This window comes from Platalea leucorodia (assembly GCF_965183815.1).
Source record: "Platalea leucorodia genome assembly, chromosome: 3".
NCBI lineage: Eukaryota > Metazoa > Chordata > Aves > Pelecaniformes > Threskiornithidae > Platalea > Platalea leucorodia.
In genome coordinates, this window is record NC_138825.1 from 73,872,941 (window position 1) to 73,888,402 (window position 15,462).

At 40.1% G+C, this 15,462-nt stretch overlaps 1 protein-coding gene across 1 annotated transcript in view; it reads right to left on the reverse strand.

The window, feature by feature from the left end:
• NT5DC1 (5'-nucleotidase domain containing 1) overlaps positions 1-15,107 on the reverse strand; it is a 199,596-nt gene extending 184,489 nt beyond the window's left edge. Inside the window, exons 1-6 of the mRNA XM_082307059.1 lie at positions 15,006-15,107; positions 12,867-12,958; positions 11,073-11,144; positions 9,462-9,568; positions 7,983-8,062; positions 4,213-4,294 (exon numbers count right to left, since the gene is read on the reverse strand). Of these exons, the coding sequence (XP_082163185.1) occupies positions 4,213-4,294; positions 7,983-8,062; positions 9,462-9,568; positions 11,073-11,144; positions 12,867-12,958; positions 15,006-15,098 (526 nt within the window). The 5' untranslated portion in view covers positions 15,099-15,107. The remainder of the gene's footprint in view (positions 1-4,212; positions 4,295-7,982; positions 8,063-9,461; positions 9,569-11,072; positions 11,145-12,866; positions 12,959-15,005) is intronic.
• Between the last annotated feature and the right edge of the window lie 355 nt (positions 15,108-15,462).

Here is a 15,462-nt window from a genome sequence, read left to right on the forward strand (position 1 = left end):
CTCAATTTAGAGGGAACCTTGAGAAGGTCTGTAAGATTTTGAAATTTTTTTTTTTTTTTTTTAGTATTTTCTCCACATGAAGATCAGCGATCTACCTAAAGATAAACCTCTTCCAGAAACCACATCTTTTCTGGATCATGGGCATTAGAGGAAAGAAAATCCAATATGAGATTAAAATGAAAACATAAGGGCCTGTAGTAGTACAAAACTCACTTCCAAAGGCTTCAAAAAGATGTGAGACAAATTTCAGTACCTCTTAAGTGTTCAAACACATGAAGCGCCCGAATAATCCCTTCTGTATTTAGCTGTAAAGCCCAGCAGAGAAGTGTAACAAATTTCTTTGCTTCTGCCTTTGTTGCCGTTTTCACAATTAAGACAAACAATGATCTCTCATCTCTGGACTACACCAACATTAGGAATTTGTAATGTTTTGCAGAATGTTTGGAGGATTCTTTCCTTTTGGCCAGAAAAGCATCTTTGCAGTTTGTTTGCTGTATTTGAAGTTGCATATAAAGGATATAATGCACATATCACAGACATCTAGATCCACTATCTTCTGCCAAGACAACAGGGTAATAACATAAACTTGCAATCAAAAAGTGTGTGTGTATGTGTGTGTGCGTAGTAGAGTAGTAGAGTAATGGAGTAGTTCAGAAAGATCCAAAGTTTTCCTCCCCAAAGTAACACTTCCTATACATCAGCATGCTACTTCAGAATACTCATCAATCACATAAAAGACAAAAAAGCAAGTTACTAAAAAACAGATTTTAAGCCTAGCATTTTCTTTCTCTGATAATTTTCCTTTTTGTAAAAGACAGTCAGTGACAAATTTCTCAGATGCATCTTTGAAACCTGAGTAGATCCCATCAAGCCTTTTTATGGGCAATTTATGAAGTCTCTGCTGCCATATTAGCCATGATCTTTTTATTTCCAAAATGAAATATAATCATATGAACTGACTGAAAATATTACAAATATACCATTTTCACTATATAACCACAGATGCTACGGTTTTCAGAAGTGTCAGGGAAATGATAGGGAAAGACAATCACGGAAGACAGAGAGAAAGCAGCCCTTGAGAGAAGACATTTTACAAAATCCTGCTTGAAGAATTTATATCAGGCAACTTCCTCCTACAAAAACTATTAATTTTTCTGTCCAAAAAATCATCAAATCTGAAATTTTTCATGTGGAAATAATTATACAGTACTTCAAGCTCTCATTACTCCTCTAAAGATCAAACTTTGTTTCCATAATGTGTTGTGGACTTTTATCCACATATTAATACAGCGTAAAATACATTGCCACATGCGATTTCTTTTAAAATTGCTCTTTACTAATTTATATAGAATATAAACCAAGTGAAACACATACAAACTAATGTTAACCACCTTAAAGCTGCAAAATATTCCAGTAATAACTTAAAGACTTACAAAAAGGATTACTCAAATAATTTAATGCTCAACTTGGATATCAATTGCAGAGGGCATTCTTGCAGGTATTATTAGGTAAGAAATGACCCTTTTGAAAATACAAATATCTGTGTTCATTGCTATCTAACATGCTTTTCTGATAGTATTAATAAATTTTTGGAGTTATTCTTCAGATCGGAAGATATGAATAACACAAGACTATTTTGGAACCCTCTCCCTCTCCCTCTGCAAGCCTCAGTTCTTTACTTCTTTACAAGTAGAAGAGTGGGTTAATACCCTTCATTAAGCTGAGTCAGGACAATCATGACTACGTGAAAGAGTCATCCAAAAAAAATATCATAGGGCAATTATCTAAGGCAATTACCATAGCTGAGACAATGAAAAGCAAAATCTACCAGACACCTGATTATGATCAAAGAAATCATGTGAAAAAAGAGAAGGGACATCAAGAAACAAGGGCATACTGACAACAAACCAAAGTGACTGGCAAACACTTATGGATTTCAAAAAATAAAATGGTCAGTCGTTCTGCTCCATCACTGACAATGGCGCTACTAAGACAGCATTTTGACTTGGGAACTTTGCGTCTCCTCAACTGACCACTTAATAAGTTTGCTTTAGAAATTTTACCTTGACTAACTGTTAATGAGCACTGCTTTTCTCAGAAGGGTTAAACCCCCTACAAGACATCAAGGGCATGGAGTTAAGTCAAGATGCTGTGGTTTTCAGACAGTGGGGCTTCCTGGTATGTAGACGTTGGGCAGGAGCCAGGTTTAGGAGTTCCCTCGGGAAGTTATGTTAAGCTTGCAGCCAAGGAAAAAAAAAAAAAAAAAAAAAATCTCTTTGGCACAAACTTGGGGCAGAAGATTAGTACCTCTATTCTCATTTCACAGAGGGGCCTGAAGCAAAAAGAGATACTCCATGGGAATATCACAGGTAAGTGATACAGGAAGAAATTCTCTGATTATTCTGACTCCCTGTTCAGTGCTTTAGCCACTAAACCACATTATTAAGAGGAAAATAAGACCACTATGAGGCTTTTCAAAGTGATGCATGACAGAGCATAGTACTTTCACATACTGAAATATCTAAGTAGTGTGTACAATCTGCACTGGTTTACTTCTGATTTTACAGAGCTTTATCCAAAATAACTCATGCCTGTCAGTTACTATGTTTTCTTATATTTTTAACACTGTTGTGCATGTGCCTCATGACTTTTATAACAGAGATTCAGGTGTATTAAATTAAGTACCAATTCTGATAGCAGTTAGAAAGGATATCACACAGTTAGATATCACAGCAGTTAGAAAGTCATATCACACATCTGTTTGTATGCAGATTCCGTGCTTACATACACAAGTAAGTACCGGATAGGTTGGTATATGCATAAATGTACACATGTACACACAAGCAGACACTTGTAGAAATAAAACGAAGCTATTATTTCTGATTTCAAAGATCAGACTAACTTCTGTTTGATCTAATTAATTTCTAAACAACACTTTTTAAAATTATTCTTTTTGCCAAACGCTGCATGATTCACACCTTTTAAAACAAAGAGCTTTCATGATTTGAAAAAAAGAATTAACAAAAACACTAAAAAAATAGTTACAGTTGATTAGGATTGGTTTCATATTGGCAGAAAACAAAAGATATGTTTATTTCATGTATGAATGAGTTCCTAGACGAATTCTTAACTACCAGTCACAGTCTAAGCTCCAATGGAAACACAGTAGCAACAACAAACAAAAACATCTCAGGAATATCTCCCCGTCTTTTACAATATGCATCCTGACATCGACTTCTATTCTTGTTTGGAACCTCTCTGAGACAATTTTGTTTGAAAGGAATACAGAAAGTAGTACAGCTCTGGTGAACAAAAGGTAAGTTTTAAGACGGTCCAAACTACACCTGTGCCTAATGAATGCTGCATTAACAGAGGTAATTCTATCAGAAAATACTATCAGCAAAATCATACAGAATTCTGAACTGATCTGCATATAACCTTTTTACAAAAAAAAGAAAAAACAACAGTTAAAAAGAATTTAAATTAATTGTGCATACATGCAAGATGATTAACCTTTATTCTCAATTTTTTGTTTTATATGCCCAATAGAAATTCAGAAGTTAAGTCTGTGAAGGAGGAAAAACATTTCTAGCAGAAAGCTATCCAAGATGCTTTCCAACTCTAGTTTACATTACAGTATTATAAGGTTGGCTTTGGGTGGAGGAAGGCTATTAAAAAAAAAAAATTCCTCTGCAATTTCTAGTAAATTTATAACAAAATAACAGAAGTTAAAAAGGTTTACAAAATAGGAAAGCAATCTCCGCACCATTGTGTCAATACTACATGAGGAATTCAAAACTAGAGCACTAAAGAAAATTACTAAATATTAGTTACTACTTAATTTTTTTTTTCCAATGCATTTCTGATTTTATTTAGGAGTACACCACCACAAGGAATAGCATCAAAATACAGTTCAAGGATGTCCACATTACCATACCAATCATGAGAAGAAACCATTTTTCCTCTAAATTCAGTGAAGTAGCACATCACAAGTTAAAAATAGCAAAACAGTTCCAGCTAAACTAAATAGAAATAGTAATGATAAAGATGTTCTATTTCAGGATAAATATGTGTCTACCATACAACTATTTGTAAGCTTGAAAAGTAAAACTTGTGTTGAGTAACTTACAGTGTACTTGCAAATGTATTTGTTCTGGCAAGCACATGTAATATTTCCATCTAGTATAGTAAGTTTTCAGTGAACCCACTTACCTTTAAAAGCCGATATTTTATAATTGTGCTGGATAGCAGCCACCATGTCCTTCCAGAAGTCATATTTTTTCTGACCATCATGCTGTAAGTGTCAAAAGGAACCTAGTCATTACATCAAGTACCAGCTATTTCGAGCTTTCATATTGAAACAGTGACAGGAATCCCATTAATAAACAAAAGTCTTTTGAAAATGGAGTAAAACAGTCTCAGACAGTAGGATTCAGGAGATCAGGGCTTAGTACCCAGCTTGACTGTGAACTTTGGGTAACCGCAGACAAGTTATGTCCCTACTTCAGAAGGATATGGTGGGGGGGCGGGAAGAAGGGGAAAGGAGGATTCATATTTGTGAGGAACTCTGAAAAGTTAGCGCAAAAATGGGCATTAGGCAGAAGAGCAACTTACTGAATGAGCCATCCCACTGACATTTGGGAAAAAGAAGTGCTTAGACCTGCAACTAATGTACTTAATTAGCAGGTTGACATTATCTACAGCCTGGTACTCATATCACCTTCCACCCTCATAACAGGCAAACCCCTTTGCTATAATTTAGAGGTAATGCCCTTCTGCCAACAGCTCCACCCCAAACGCTGCATGAAATACTCATCCAGAAGCTAGGCTGAGCAGCACGGCATTACATTGTACTCTGAAGACTGCCAAACCCCAGCTCTGGCAGAAGGACAGGGGAAGGTGATCTGCGCTCGTGAACAGTCTCTCGCCGTTCCTAGAAAGTCTCCCAGAACTCCAGCCGACCACAGCCGCCCTTTCAGCATCTCACCAAGGGAGAGGAAAACTTCTCAACCAGCTGAGCCCCACAGCACTCTCAAACTCCACGAATTTTAGGAGTGCTGAATTAAACACAGATGCAATTACGCAGCCAGCCAATATTACAGAGCAGAGGATTAGCTATGGAGCCTGTAAGAGGTGCCCAGAGTCAGAAGGTACTGGGCAGCAGCAAAACAGGTGGTATAGTCTCTTTCAGTTTGTACACCATGGGAAGTATCATGCAGTGTTGTCACAGGCTTTCCACACCTACACTAGAATAAATTTCAATGCAACTGTTAACAGATTTCATGGCAATGCCCTATGTGTCCTGACCACTGCACGGATACCTGAATAATGACACATTTTGTAAGCATAAAGCATTTTCTAGAGAGGGAAACATTCAGAAACTGGAAAAAAAAACCCTTAACATCACCAACCAAAAACATGTAGTTTCCATATACTGAAGTAAACTGCTACTTCAGGCCTAATCTGCCATGGAGGCTTCCAGAAGAAGGGTCTGCCCTTAATTTCACAACGAGCAAGTCACACAAACAAGGCCTTTTTTGCACAACTGACAAGCACTATGGCAGTCTGCTTATCATCCACTGGCTTTACAGGTTAAAAGCAGGGAAGATACAATGCTGTGGCTTTTACCTTTTTTTTTAATCCACTCCTATAGCAAACTGCCACAGAAATGCATAAAAGGACTTAACAGAGAGAAAAGCTTTCATATGCGTCAAGCTCCAGTTAGCTGCTAACCAAGGTCATTATTCAAAGCCATGTTCAGGAGATGCTAGGGAGCAGCTATCCATGTAGCAGTAATGGCACTAACCTTGGGACAGACGGATTCAACTGCCCGCTCCCCTCATACTCCACGTGGCTGATGTGCTCCTTAGTTTGGGGTTTTGGTTTTTTTTGTTTGTTTCTTTTAAAAAAAAATCAGTGCAATAAGCAACAGTTCCTCAGAGTGCTGCTTTGAGGACAGATGGATACTAGTTTAAAAGTGGGTACACTTCCTTCAAAACATTTGACCTCAGAGAATACTAAAATAACTGTCAAACTAATTCCTTGCAAATCTACAGCCGTTGCATATGAGATGTATAAGAAAACAAACTGATTCCCAGAAAGCAGAGAGAAACCTGTGTGCATGCCCATGCAGTCCATCAAGATTTTGGCAGTGATTATCAAATGTAACTTTATTAGCTGAAGTATCAGACAAAGAAGTATTTTGCGTAGAGCTTCAATTTGAAGATCCAAAACACTAAGAAGGATCCTCTGCTTTGTCTGAAAATACTAAGAGTTCTGGCTTTGGACACAGCAAAACCAGATTCATTCTTAACAGTGTAGATGGATGCAGCCCAGCATCCAACTCATGTCTAAACGCATTTTGAATCCAAACCTAGCAGTTCTCCCATCCTGTTTCCAATAGGAAGCGCTCCTGATCCTAGAATGTTTTCTGAAAATGATAAGAAAAGAGCCCTTACTAAACAGGCTCCCAGAACAGGAAACAGAAGCCTCTACTTCCTTTCAGAAATGCAGAGGAAGAAAATGTGATGGTTTCTAACCCTTAGGATGCAGCATGTTGCAGGCATGAGTGCGGGAGAGGCCTATCACCTCATGCCTTGCATCTTTCTCAGCTGGTTGATGGTAACATCCCAGGGAATTACTGTGGCCCTCCTGTTGAAACTGGGACAACGTCCAGTAAAATATTCAAGAGCTGCTAGCTGATAAAGAGGATGCATGAGCCACTTCTGGTAGCTCTCTGGAGGAACTGCACGGGTTTAATTCTCTCTGGCTGAAGACAGCACTGATCCAGGGTCAGTGTTCCAGTTTGCAAACTAGTAACTGAATGTGCAAGCTTATTACACACATGCTATAACATGCTTTCTCTCTCAATAAATAGGTGATTTGTGCCAAGTCTAAATTAAATATAAAATGAAGTAATGCAATACAGGTGTCACATCTGAGAGAGGTTTCTAAGCTGTGAACAGTAGAGGAAGGAGATTAATCAGGCACAAAATTAAGAGTCTTATGGCACACCTGTCCTCAGTCCTTCCTGATAAGCTAGCTTTAGTTAACTCTTTATGCAGCACTTGGACTTAGGCAGCAATCTACTCAGCACGCTATCTTGGAGGAGAGGGTAAAGCATCAAGCCAGCTTGCACCCAAAGGGATCCCAGATAGCCATCTCACAGCTCTGAATTTCACTCTGCAGACAAAGTTTAGTATTTGCAATTTTCAGTGCTGCTGCGCTTTGGTACCTTTAGCCAGAAGATTACATCAGTACTCTTTTGACAACAATATACCTACTGTATGAGAAGAACCCTCTCCTACCCCCAGCTGCACACAAGTTAAAGATTCAAGCCTTCTTTAACACAACCAAATCAATTAGCATCTAACTTCAAAGGTAGGATTCAGGACATTCTATCGATCTAAAAAGCATCGAAAAATGTTCAAGTAATTGTATTTTCCACCTTGAGAATTTAACTTATTGTTTAGCAGAAAAAAAAAAATTGGATACTATTCTAGAGGTGTATTTACACCTGTGTACACAGATCAATATATTTAAGACAAAAACAAGTTTAAAAAAGGATGGAATTAAGCTTTCACTCATTAACACCTTGCAAATTAGCAAACTGTGTTATTTGGAAGACTTACATTAGATTTAATTCAAGTATCATCGAGTATAATTAAAGGAGATTTTAAGAACTATATTCTGCGTATCACAGAGTAAACTTGACAAAACAGTGCATTTCTATTCGTATCCTAATTATTTGTGCCCTCTTGTGGAAGTACATTTATTTTGAACATGCCGTGTAGCTCACAACTAGCTTCAGAGACAACTTTAATACACTAAGTCCGACATGAAAAATTCCAAACAAGAAAAAAGCTGAAGATGTTGATGTTGTTCAATACACTATCTGTATGCATTTAATAACGCATGCAAGAAGTGTGTGGGGAGGAAAGAAAGATAATGCAATACTTAATTTCAAACAATCCAGTTCTTACCTGATCTAAGCTGTCCACAACCCTTGCACACAAGAGAGCTCCTGGCAGGTCGAAATAATTATCATACAAATAGTATTTAGCTGGAAAAAAATAATAAAAGAATTTCTCCATTTTTTTAATCCTTATTGTATGCTTTAATCACTAATAAAAAAATACATTTAAATAATAGTATAAGCTCCTATTTGGATTTTACTGCTAATAAGCATTATCTGCTTCCCAATTTTTGTTAGCCTTTATTCCCACTTCTGATTCTCATAATTGGCAACTGAAAGTTGTTCACCTACATCAAGGCAGTGAGATTTTAAAAATACATTTTAAGGTTCTAAAAGTTAAGGTGGAAGAGACTGAAGAGAACCATGAGTTTTAAGAGTCAGAACAGTATCACTCAACTCTTCCAAAACATCGATTTCCCTAGCAGTGGCAACAAAAAGAAAGGGTTTGAGAAGTTGTTTCAGAAACATTTGGACAGGCCTTACACATAGTTTTGTCCTTTGCACACTCATGCTGCAGACAGCACCTTAGCCCAAGGGGAAGCATGCCTATATTTTTATGTGAGGCCCCAAAACAGAACCAAATCAGGAGGGTCCAAATGTCCCCCCAGCCAGAGGTCATGTTCAACAATAATTTCCTAGGAGTGAAATGACTTAACCAGTAGGGTTTTTTTTGTATTCATGATCTTGTCTGTGCTGTTCTTTAATATACCTAAGGGACAAGTCATCAAAACAGGGATTAACATTCACAAGAGAGACCAAGTGCACTTTTCAACAAATAAGAAAGGTTTCCTTTGGTCATACAGCAAATGTGCTTTTCTCTTCTACCCTGTTGCAAATGATTACCTGCAATTTAGAGTAGGCATCACAAACAAGTTTATGTCAGGAGAACCTTGAGGAAAATCTCTTCATTATAGGACAACGTAACTTAACTGAGCACTTTATGTGTACTACTCACAATTGCGAAGATCAAAGTAAAACGGAAAGTAAGCACAGAGCAAGAACACAAATCTAGCCACTGTGCCTTCAGAGTGACTTCTATCTTAAAACCAGGAAACTTCAACTGCAGGAGGAGAAGTTTTGTTTCCAGATCCTCTCTGTTCTTTGCACCTGCACCTAGGCCTCCAGTAACAGCACTAATGGTAATGAGTCAACAATTAAGAACAAATTAAGATTTGCCAAATATGTCCTAAATGAGATAGGCTGGTAATGTCAGTCTACTTCACCAAGGAACGATGCGCCTATCTCTATAACCAAAACATGCCTATAATGTCAGCTCATTTGTCCCCTCACTAGTGACCTATATTTAAGTTGAACTCCAGTATTAGAAGTCAAAAATACAAAACAACAGCTCTCTCTCAAAACATTTACCTATTCCAGTAATTCTCAGCTCAAGTGTTTTCAAATATTTGCAGTAAGAAATAATGCTATGAGGCACTGAAGGGGCCAGAATAATTTCAAAGAAGAGGACATGCTAAGGTATAGGTACCTGAGCGGGAAACCATTCCGCTGACTGTATTAAAATGCTTCCACTCCCTCCTTCCATATGTCTCCAGGATCTCTTCGGATGTCATGCTCTTTGTACCATGGCTTGCCCTATTTGATGCATTAAGTTATTTATATTAAAAAGGTTGAAAACAGTCAAACTACTCCTAGCACACAGAAACGCATTGCAAATGAACGCTGATGTGCACGCAAGTTGATCAGAAGTAACTCTCTTTATAATGTAGAAGTTTCCCAGGGCCTAAGCTTTTATGATATACATTACAGTCCTCGATAAAAGCCCTACTACACAGAGGTTTGGTTGGCTGGGAGCACAGCTACTGTGCCTCACCTGCTAACACAATCACTCTGTATTGCTCGAATGTTCTCAATTGTGTGAGGACACTCGCTATACTTGAACTATCAATATACACTGCACAATAAAGCACAGTGCAGAAAGCCTATACATCATTCTGAAGCCTGGTAACGCTCACAGAGTGCAGGGCAGAACTATGGAAAAGTGCTAGTTTGAGCCCTGCAAGCAGCTGAAGCACGCACAACCCTTTTTAGGAATTAAAAATCACTAGCTTGACCATCAAATTGGGCCCCAAAAGAATGCACGGACTCCAGTTTTGAAGCAAATGCAGGCAATGCTAGGAGAAGGAATCCTGTACCACTCTTCCCTTTACCGTGGTATATCCTCCAATCTTGAATTCTGCATTTAGTACTCTGAAATACATGGTACTAAATGAATTTCAGGAAACACAGCAGAGACTCACAGGTATTTCTTCCTTTCTTTCAATGAGATCTGATTTTCCCTAGCATCTTCAATCTCCTACTCCCACATGCTATCAGAAAAAAAAAAAAAAAAAAAAGTCTATCTTCAGTACTAAATTACACAGATTTCCATTTCGGAAAAAAAATAAGGGGAAAATGGGACTGGGATTGACATACTTTAGATATATTTACTTTTCAGATTTGTGATTCAAAATAGAAGTCTTCTATGTTTAAAGAAAAAAAAAAGAGGGAAAGAGGAACTAAGGACGTACTCAAGCGATGACTGAAGGCAAAATATAGCTTTTAAGAGGAAAAAAAAACCAACAGAATTTTGAAAGCGAAGTGTGTCAGTTTCTGTGATTAATTTACCCCACGCTATTTAAATTATATGCTGTAAGCCTGCAGAATTTTGAATGTGTATGGTACAAAGATAATAGTGCTCCTGTCATTATCATTAGTCATTAGCACTGACTCTAAGTCAGGTTAAGCACAATTCAAAGAAAAACCTTACCCTGGATCTTAGCAAGAACTGGACAAAGAGTACATTGGTAGCCACTGAAAAAGTGAATTTACTTTCAAGATCAGTATGCCCTCAGAGTCTTAGATGTTTATTATAAATTAGATATTCTTTACTAGCAGCTATCATGGAAAAAACTACATATATAACATTAAGAGAAACTGAGCACCACATTACCAAGGAGTATTTAAACTTTTACATCTAATAAATGAATGTATGCTGAAATTAGTATTTTAAATATTTAGTAAAAGTGAGAGATAGCTTTCAGAAAGAGGATACAAATTTTGTGTTTGTTTAACAGTATAAACTTATTGTTAGTATTACCTTAAAACTCTTCCATCTTCTGCAAGCTTCAGGAAGTCTCCTTCTTCAATGTCCAACACCAAGCCTTTACAACTAAGAATAATTTTATTTCAAGGGAGAAACAAACAATTAATGCCTTCAGAGGAATGCCTTGTTATAGATCAGAATAGTGAAATGCGGTTACAGAAGGTATACAATGACGCTACACAAAAGCAGCAAAGTCACAACCCTTCAAATACTTCCATCTTTGAACAATGCTCTATATATGCAAATACATATTACTACAATGAGGACTGGATTTCACTTACATAGCAAATTCCTACTAAATAAATCCAGTTCCATTGTTCAGTGAGTTCAGTGACTATTCATATAGATAAGGTTGGAGGATTAAGGCCCAAACATATACAACTAAGAAAAGTGATATTTAAGCCACTTCTATTAAAGAAATACATTTTTTCTTGGTGGCAACTCCCCTACTTATTATTACTAGACCAATAACACCAGTTACTAAGGGAGAGAGGAATAGAACATCATTCTAAATACTGCAACTGAATATCCAAGGGACACGTAAAGCAGGAGCATTGCCTTGCTAGGCAGTGCTAACAAGGTGAAGAGTTGACAGTGTAGGACAGACATCCAACAGAGTTCCCAACTCTCCTAGTAAATCTGTACCTTACAGGTAATTGAAGCTATGTTTGTTTAGGTTGTTTGAAGAATTAATTCAGAGTTCAGTGGCTAGGATAATAATGAATAAACGAGACTGAAAAAGTAATGCCACCTTCATCCTCTGTTGTAAGATACCCAAAAGAAAGAAGATATGCCACGAAAGCAGCAAGCAGACCCCAGTCTTTCACGAATGACACCTGGGTGAGTAGCACTGACACACTGGCTACCAGCACTGAGGGCTTGCAGGACCATGTTAATGAACCCCCAGCTCCCATAAGGGACCAAGGCCAAGGTATCTAGATCTTAATAATGGATTTCATCCATCAGAGGCCTTAAAATATGAGAAATATAGATATATTGCTTGTCACATGAAAGTTGAAATCAATCTGGTTGGAAACTGTCCATTCAAATGCTGAATTGTAAAAACAACCGATCAAAACCATTCCTACAATAATGCATGCATTACTTAAAAAAAAAAAAAAAAAGGAAACAAATAAAAAAAAACCCACCCCAAAAAACCAACCACCTCTGTGTTTCTCCTAAAAAATTTAGTGATGACCTGGCCTTCAAGCCCCCACCCCCCTGGTCTAGATAATAACCTATTAAAGTTGGAAGATCAGAGATTCGCATTCAAGCTCCTGCTCAGAGACCACTGAGCTCAGAGCAGCAACTTGCATTTCTGCTTTTTGCATCACAGCTTTGTGGCTGACGTGCCACCGAAGGGCTACCTCCTGGCACGTGAACTTTCCTTGGTTCCTCAGAAGGCTGTTGGGATTATTCTGCCTTACACAAACAAAAACACATCTGTCAAGACAAAAATTACTAAATTGTGATGATTCCTGGATTTACCATTTGAATTGAAGGTAGAAGACAAAGGAGATATATAAACTAAGAGAGTAAGTCAGACTAAGGCTTGTGTCTAGACAGCTAGAAGCACAGACAAAGCAAGCTTGCATGCTCTGTTCTCTCTTTAAAATACCATGTTAGAAGTATCTCGAACAAGTATTTAAAACTGTAATTTTGGATTTATCGATTGTGCTTGACAATGATAACAACCACCTAATAAGAGAAGCTGCCTTCCAAGCTTTGTAAAAGTTACAACATAAAGGAAGTTATGAAGAAAGTTTCTGTTATTTTCAACGTACTCACCAGAAGTCTAAGCTGTCTGGAGCTAGAGTCAGCAAGTCTTTGTCATAGCCCTTCTCCGTTACCAGATAGTGGGCAAAACTATCATATATTAACTACAAATGAACAAATAAAATGCATTAATTGTATTGATTAAGTGAGACAAAAGATACCGCTTCCCTAGAAAGTGGCAAGATGCGAGTGTTAGTGCCCCCTAAGCAAAATCAAACCAGGGACCTAGGGGCCTTGCCCCACCGCCTCCACCACTGGGAAATAGTGCCTGAGGGTGTTTTTGCCATGGCTGGAAAACAGCTCAAGAGGCTGCTGCAACAGTTCTGGTGCAACGTGCCCAGCGTAACCAAGTTTACAGCATTTGACCTTACTGCCCAGGTGCTTCAAGACTGTTGGGAAACCAAGATGGTAAGTACCTACGACTAGTCACTACTCTCTCCTCCACGGTCTTTTTTTCATTTTAAGTGTCACAGTTACCAAGACTCAACAAGCAGCTTCTGAACCAGTAGACAACTACCCTTAGGGGACACTTTAAAAGTATCCAAAGGAACATATTTGAAGGAAACAGGCAACTACTGAGTAAATTATTGCTATTTATAAGTTCAAATAACTGTTAAAGCCTGATAAACCAGTCAGTGATTTATTAATGTAATGTGCCAGTAAAGTTGTACAAGAAGATCTACGTAGATGCTGCCAGGTCCTTAAAGACCATACAAAAATAGTAATTGCTCCCTTTATCTCATGATTCTTTCATTAAAGCTGTTCCCTGGCCTTTTTTTTCCTTAATTACAAAAGCTGCTCTTGGAATGAATATGAATTATGTCTGAGAGAGACTAATATGAAGGCCAACACTGAAAGGGTAAGAACTAAGTGCAACTTCAGCTGTGCATGTCAGCATTTTTAAGTATCTTTTATTTCCAATAGATAAGGATGCGTGCAAAGGGCATGGCTCAGTCTCTCTCTGTGTTCCGCCAGAAGACAGAGAGTGAACTAAGTTTACTAAATGTTTTTAGTTTTTTTCCTCTATTTTGTTCATTGGTCGTTTTCTTCTTTTTTAAACTCTTCCAGTTATCAATTGCCTAATGTCTGCCACCATCAGACAAAATTCTTATCAGGAAGAACGTGCCTGTGCAAGATGTAATGCGTGTGGCGTAACAGAAAGAACATGGAAGGTAAGCCTAGAGTTGTGGAGTTTCCAGCAGGAACTTAAGAGCACATACATTTTATAACTTGCTACTATTGAACCCTCTTTTGTAAGAAAGATGCCTCTCTACAGAAAGCCACTCGCAGCTAAAGGAAGCAATGCAATTTTTCAGCACAGGACGCACTGAACCATACATATTTATAAGTGGGACACCTCATAAATCTTTGTTTCTATACCGAATTATGGAGCATCTTGCAATTAGCGTAGGAGTCCCGCGCAGCGCAAAACGTACTGCAGGTGAATGGAGGCAAATGAAGGGGGAGAGGGGGACACCATGAGTATCCATGACACAAGATAGCTCCGTGGCAAAGTCCTGACGTCAACAAAGAAGGACGATTCAACGAAAGATTATCAGGGAGGTTAAAATGTGCCAGGCGGGGAAAAAAAAAAAAAAAAAAAAAAGGCGCGTCAGGGGCGGGAAGGCAGAGAGGCACAGCACATGGCAGCAGTTCCTCTCCCTACGGGACCACGGGGCTAAGTCAGAGATGCTGAGCGCCCTCAAGCTCGGCGTTTTATTTTAAGCACCAGAAACTTTGCAAAGGTCGCCCCTCGGCAGCCCTGCGGGCTGACAGCTCCGTCTGCAGCATCTCTAGATTTGGCGGGAGGGGGGACTCTATCTCAGCGCCGCTCCAGTTAGGAAAGCTCCCAAGAAGCCCCCTTTTCAAGGAAGAAGCCACGGCTGTGCCCTTCGCTCGGGCAGAGGCCTGCTGAGGAAGCGGCCGGCGAGACAGGCACTTGCGCTTCGCTTCTCTTCTCAGGTCTCCTCAGGGGCACCTGAGCCAGCAGGCTCGGGGGCCCGGCCCCCGCCCCACGCCGCCCCGCTCCCCGCCACTTTCCTTTTCGCTTGGGCAGGCGGCGGCGAGCGGAGCGGAGCGGAGCGGGGCGGAGCGGAGCGGGGTCCCCCGGGCCCGCGGCTCCCAGGCCGCGCCGCGCCGCGCCGCACTCACCCGTGCGCTCTGCGGGAGGTGGTACCGGCAGAGCGTGTGGTCCAGGTCGAAGCCCACCACGTCGCAGTCGGCCAGGGAGAAGTGCCGCTGCATGGCCGAGCCGCCGCCGCGGGAGGCGGGCGGAGGAGGCGAAGGAGGAGGAGGAGGAGAAGGAGGAAGGGGCGCGGGCGGCGCTTCCTGCGGCGCGGGGCGGGGCGGACCCGGCCCCCCGCCCCGCCCCGCCCCGCCCCCGCCCCGCCCCGGCGGGGCCGCCCTCACCTGCGCTGCGCCCGCAGCCCCCGGGGCCGCCGCCCGCCGCCACGCGGGCCGTGGCTTGCAGGGGAACCTTGGGCAAAGCCCCCGGCAGTCAAATCGGGGTTTGGAAAGGCGAGCGCAAGGCAGCCGGCCGCAGGCGTGTTTAAGCGCTCGGATTTAAAAAAACAAAACAAAACACCAAAAAAAAGCGTTTCCCGCCGAG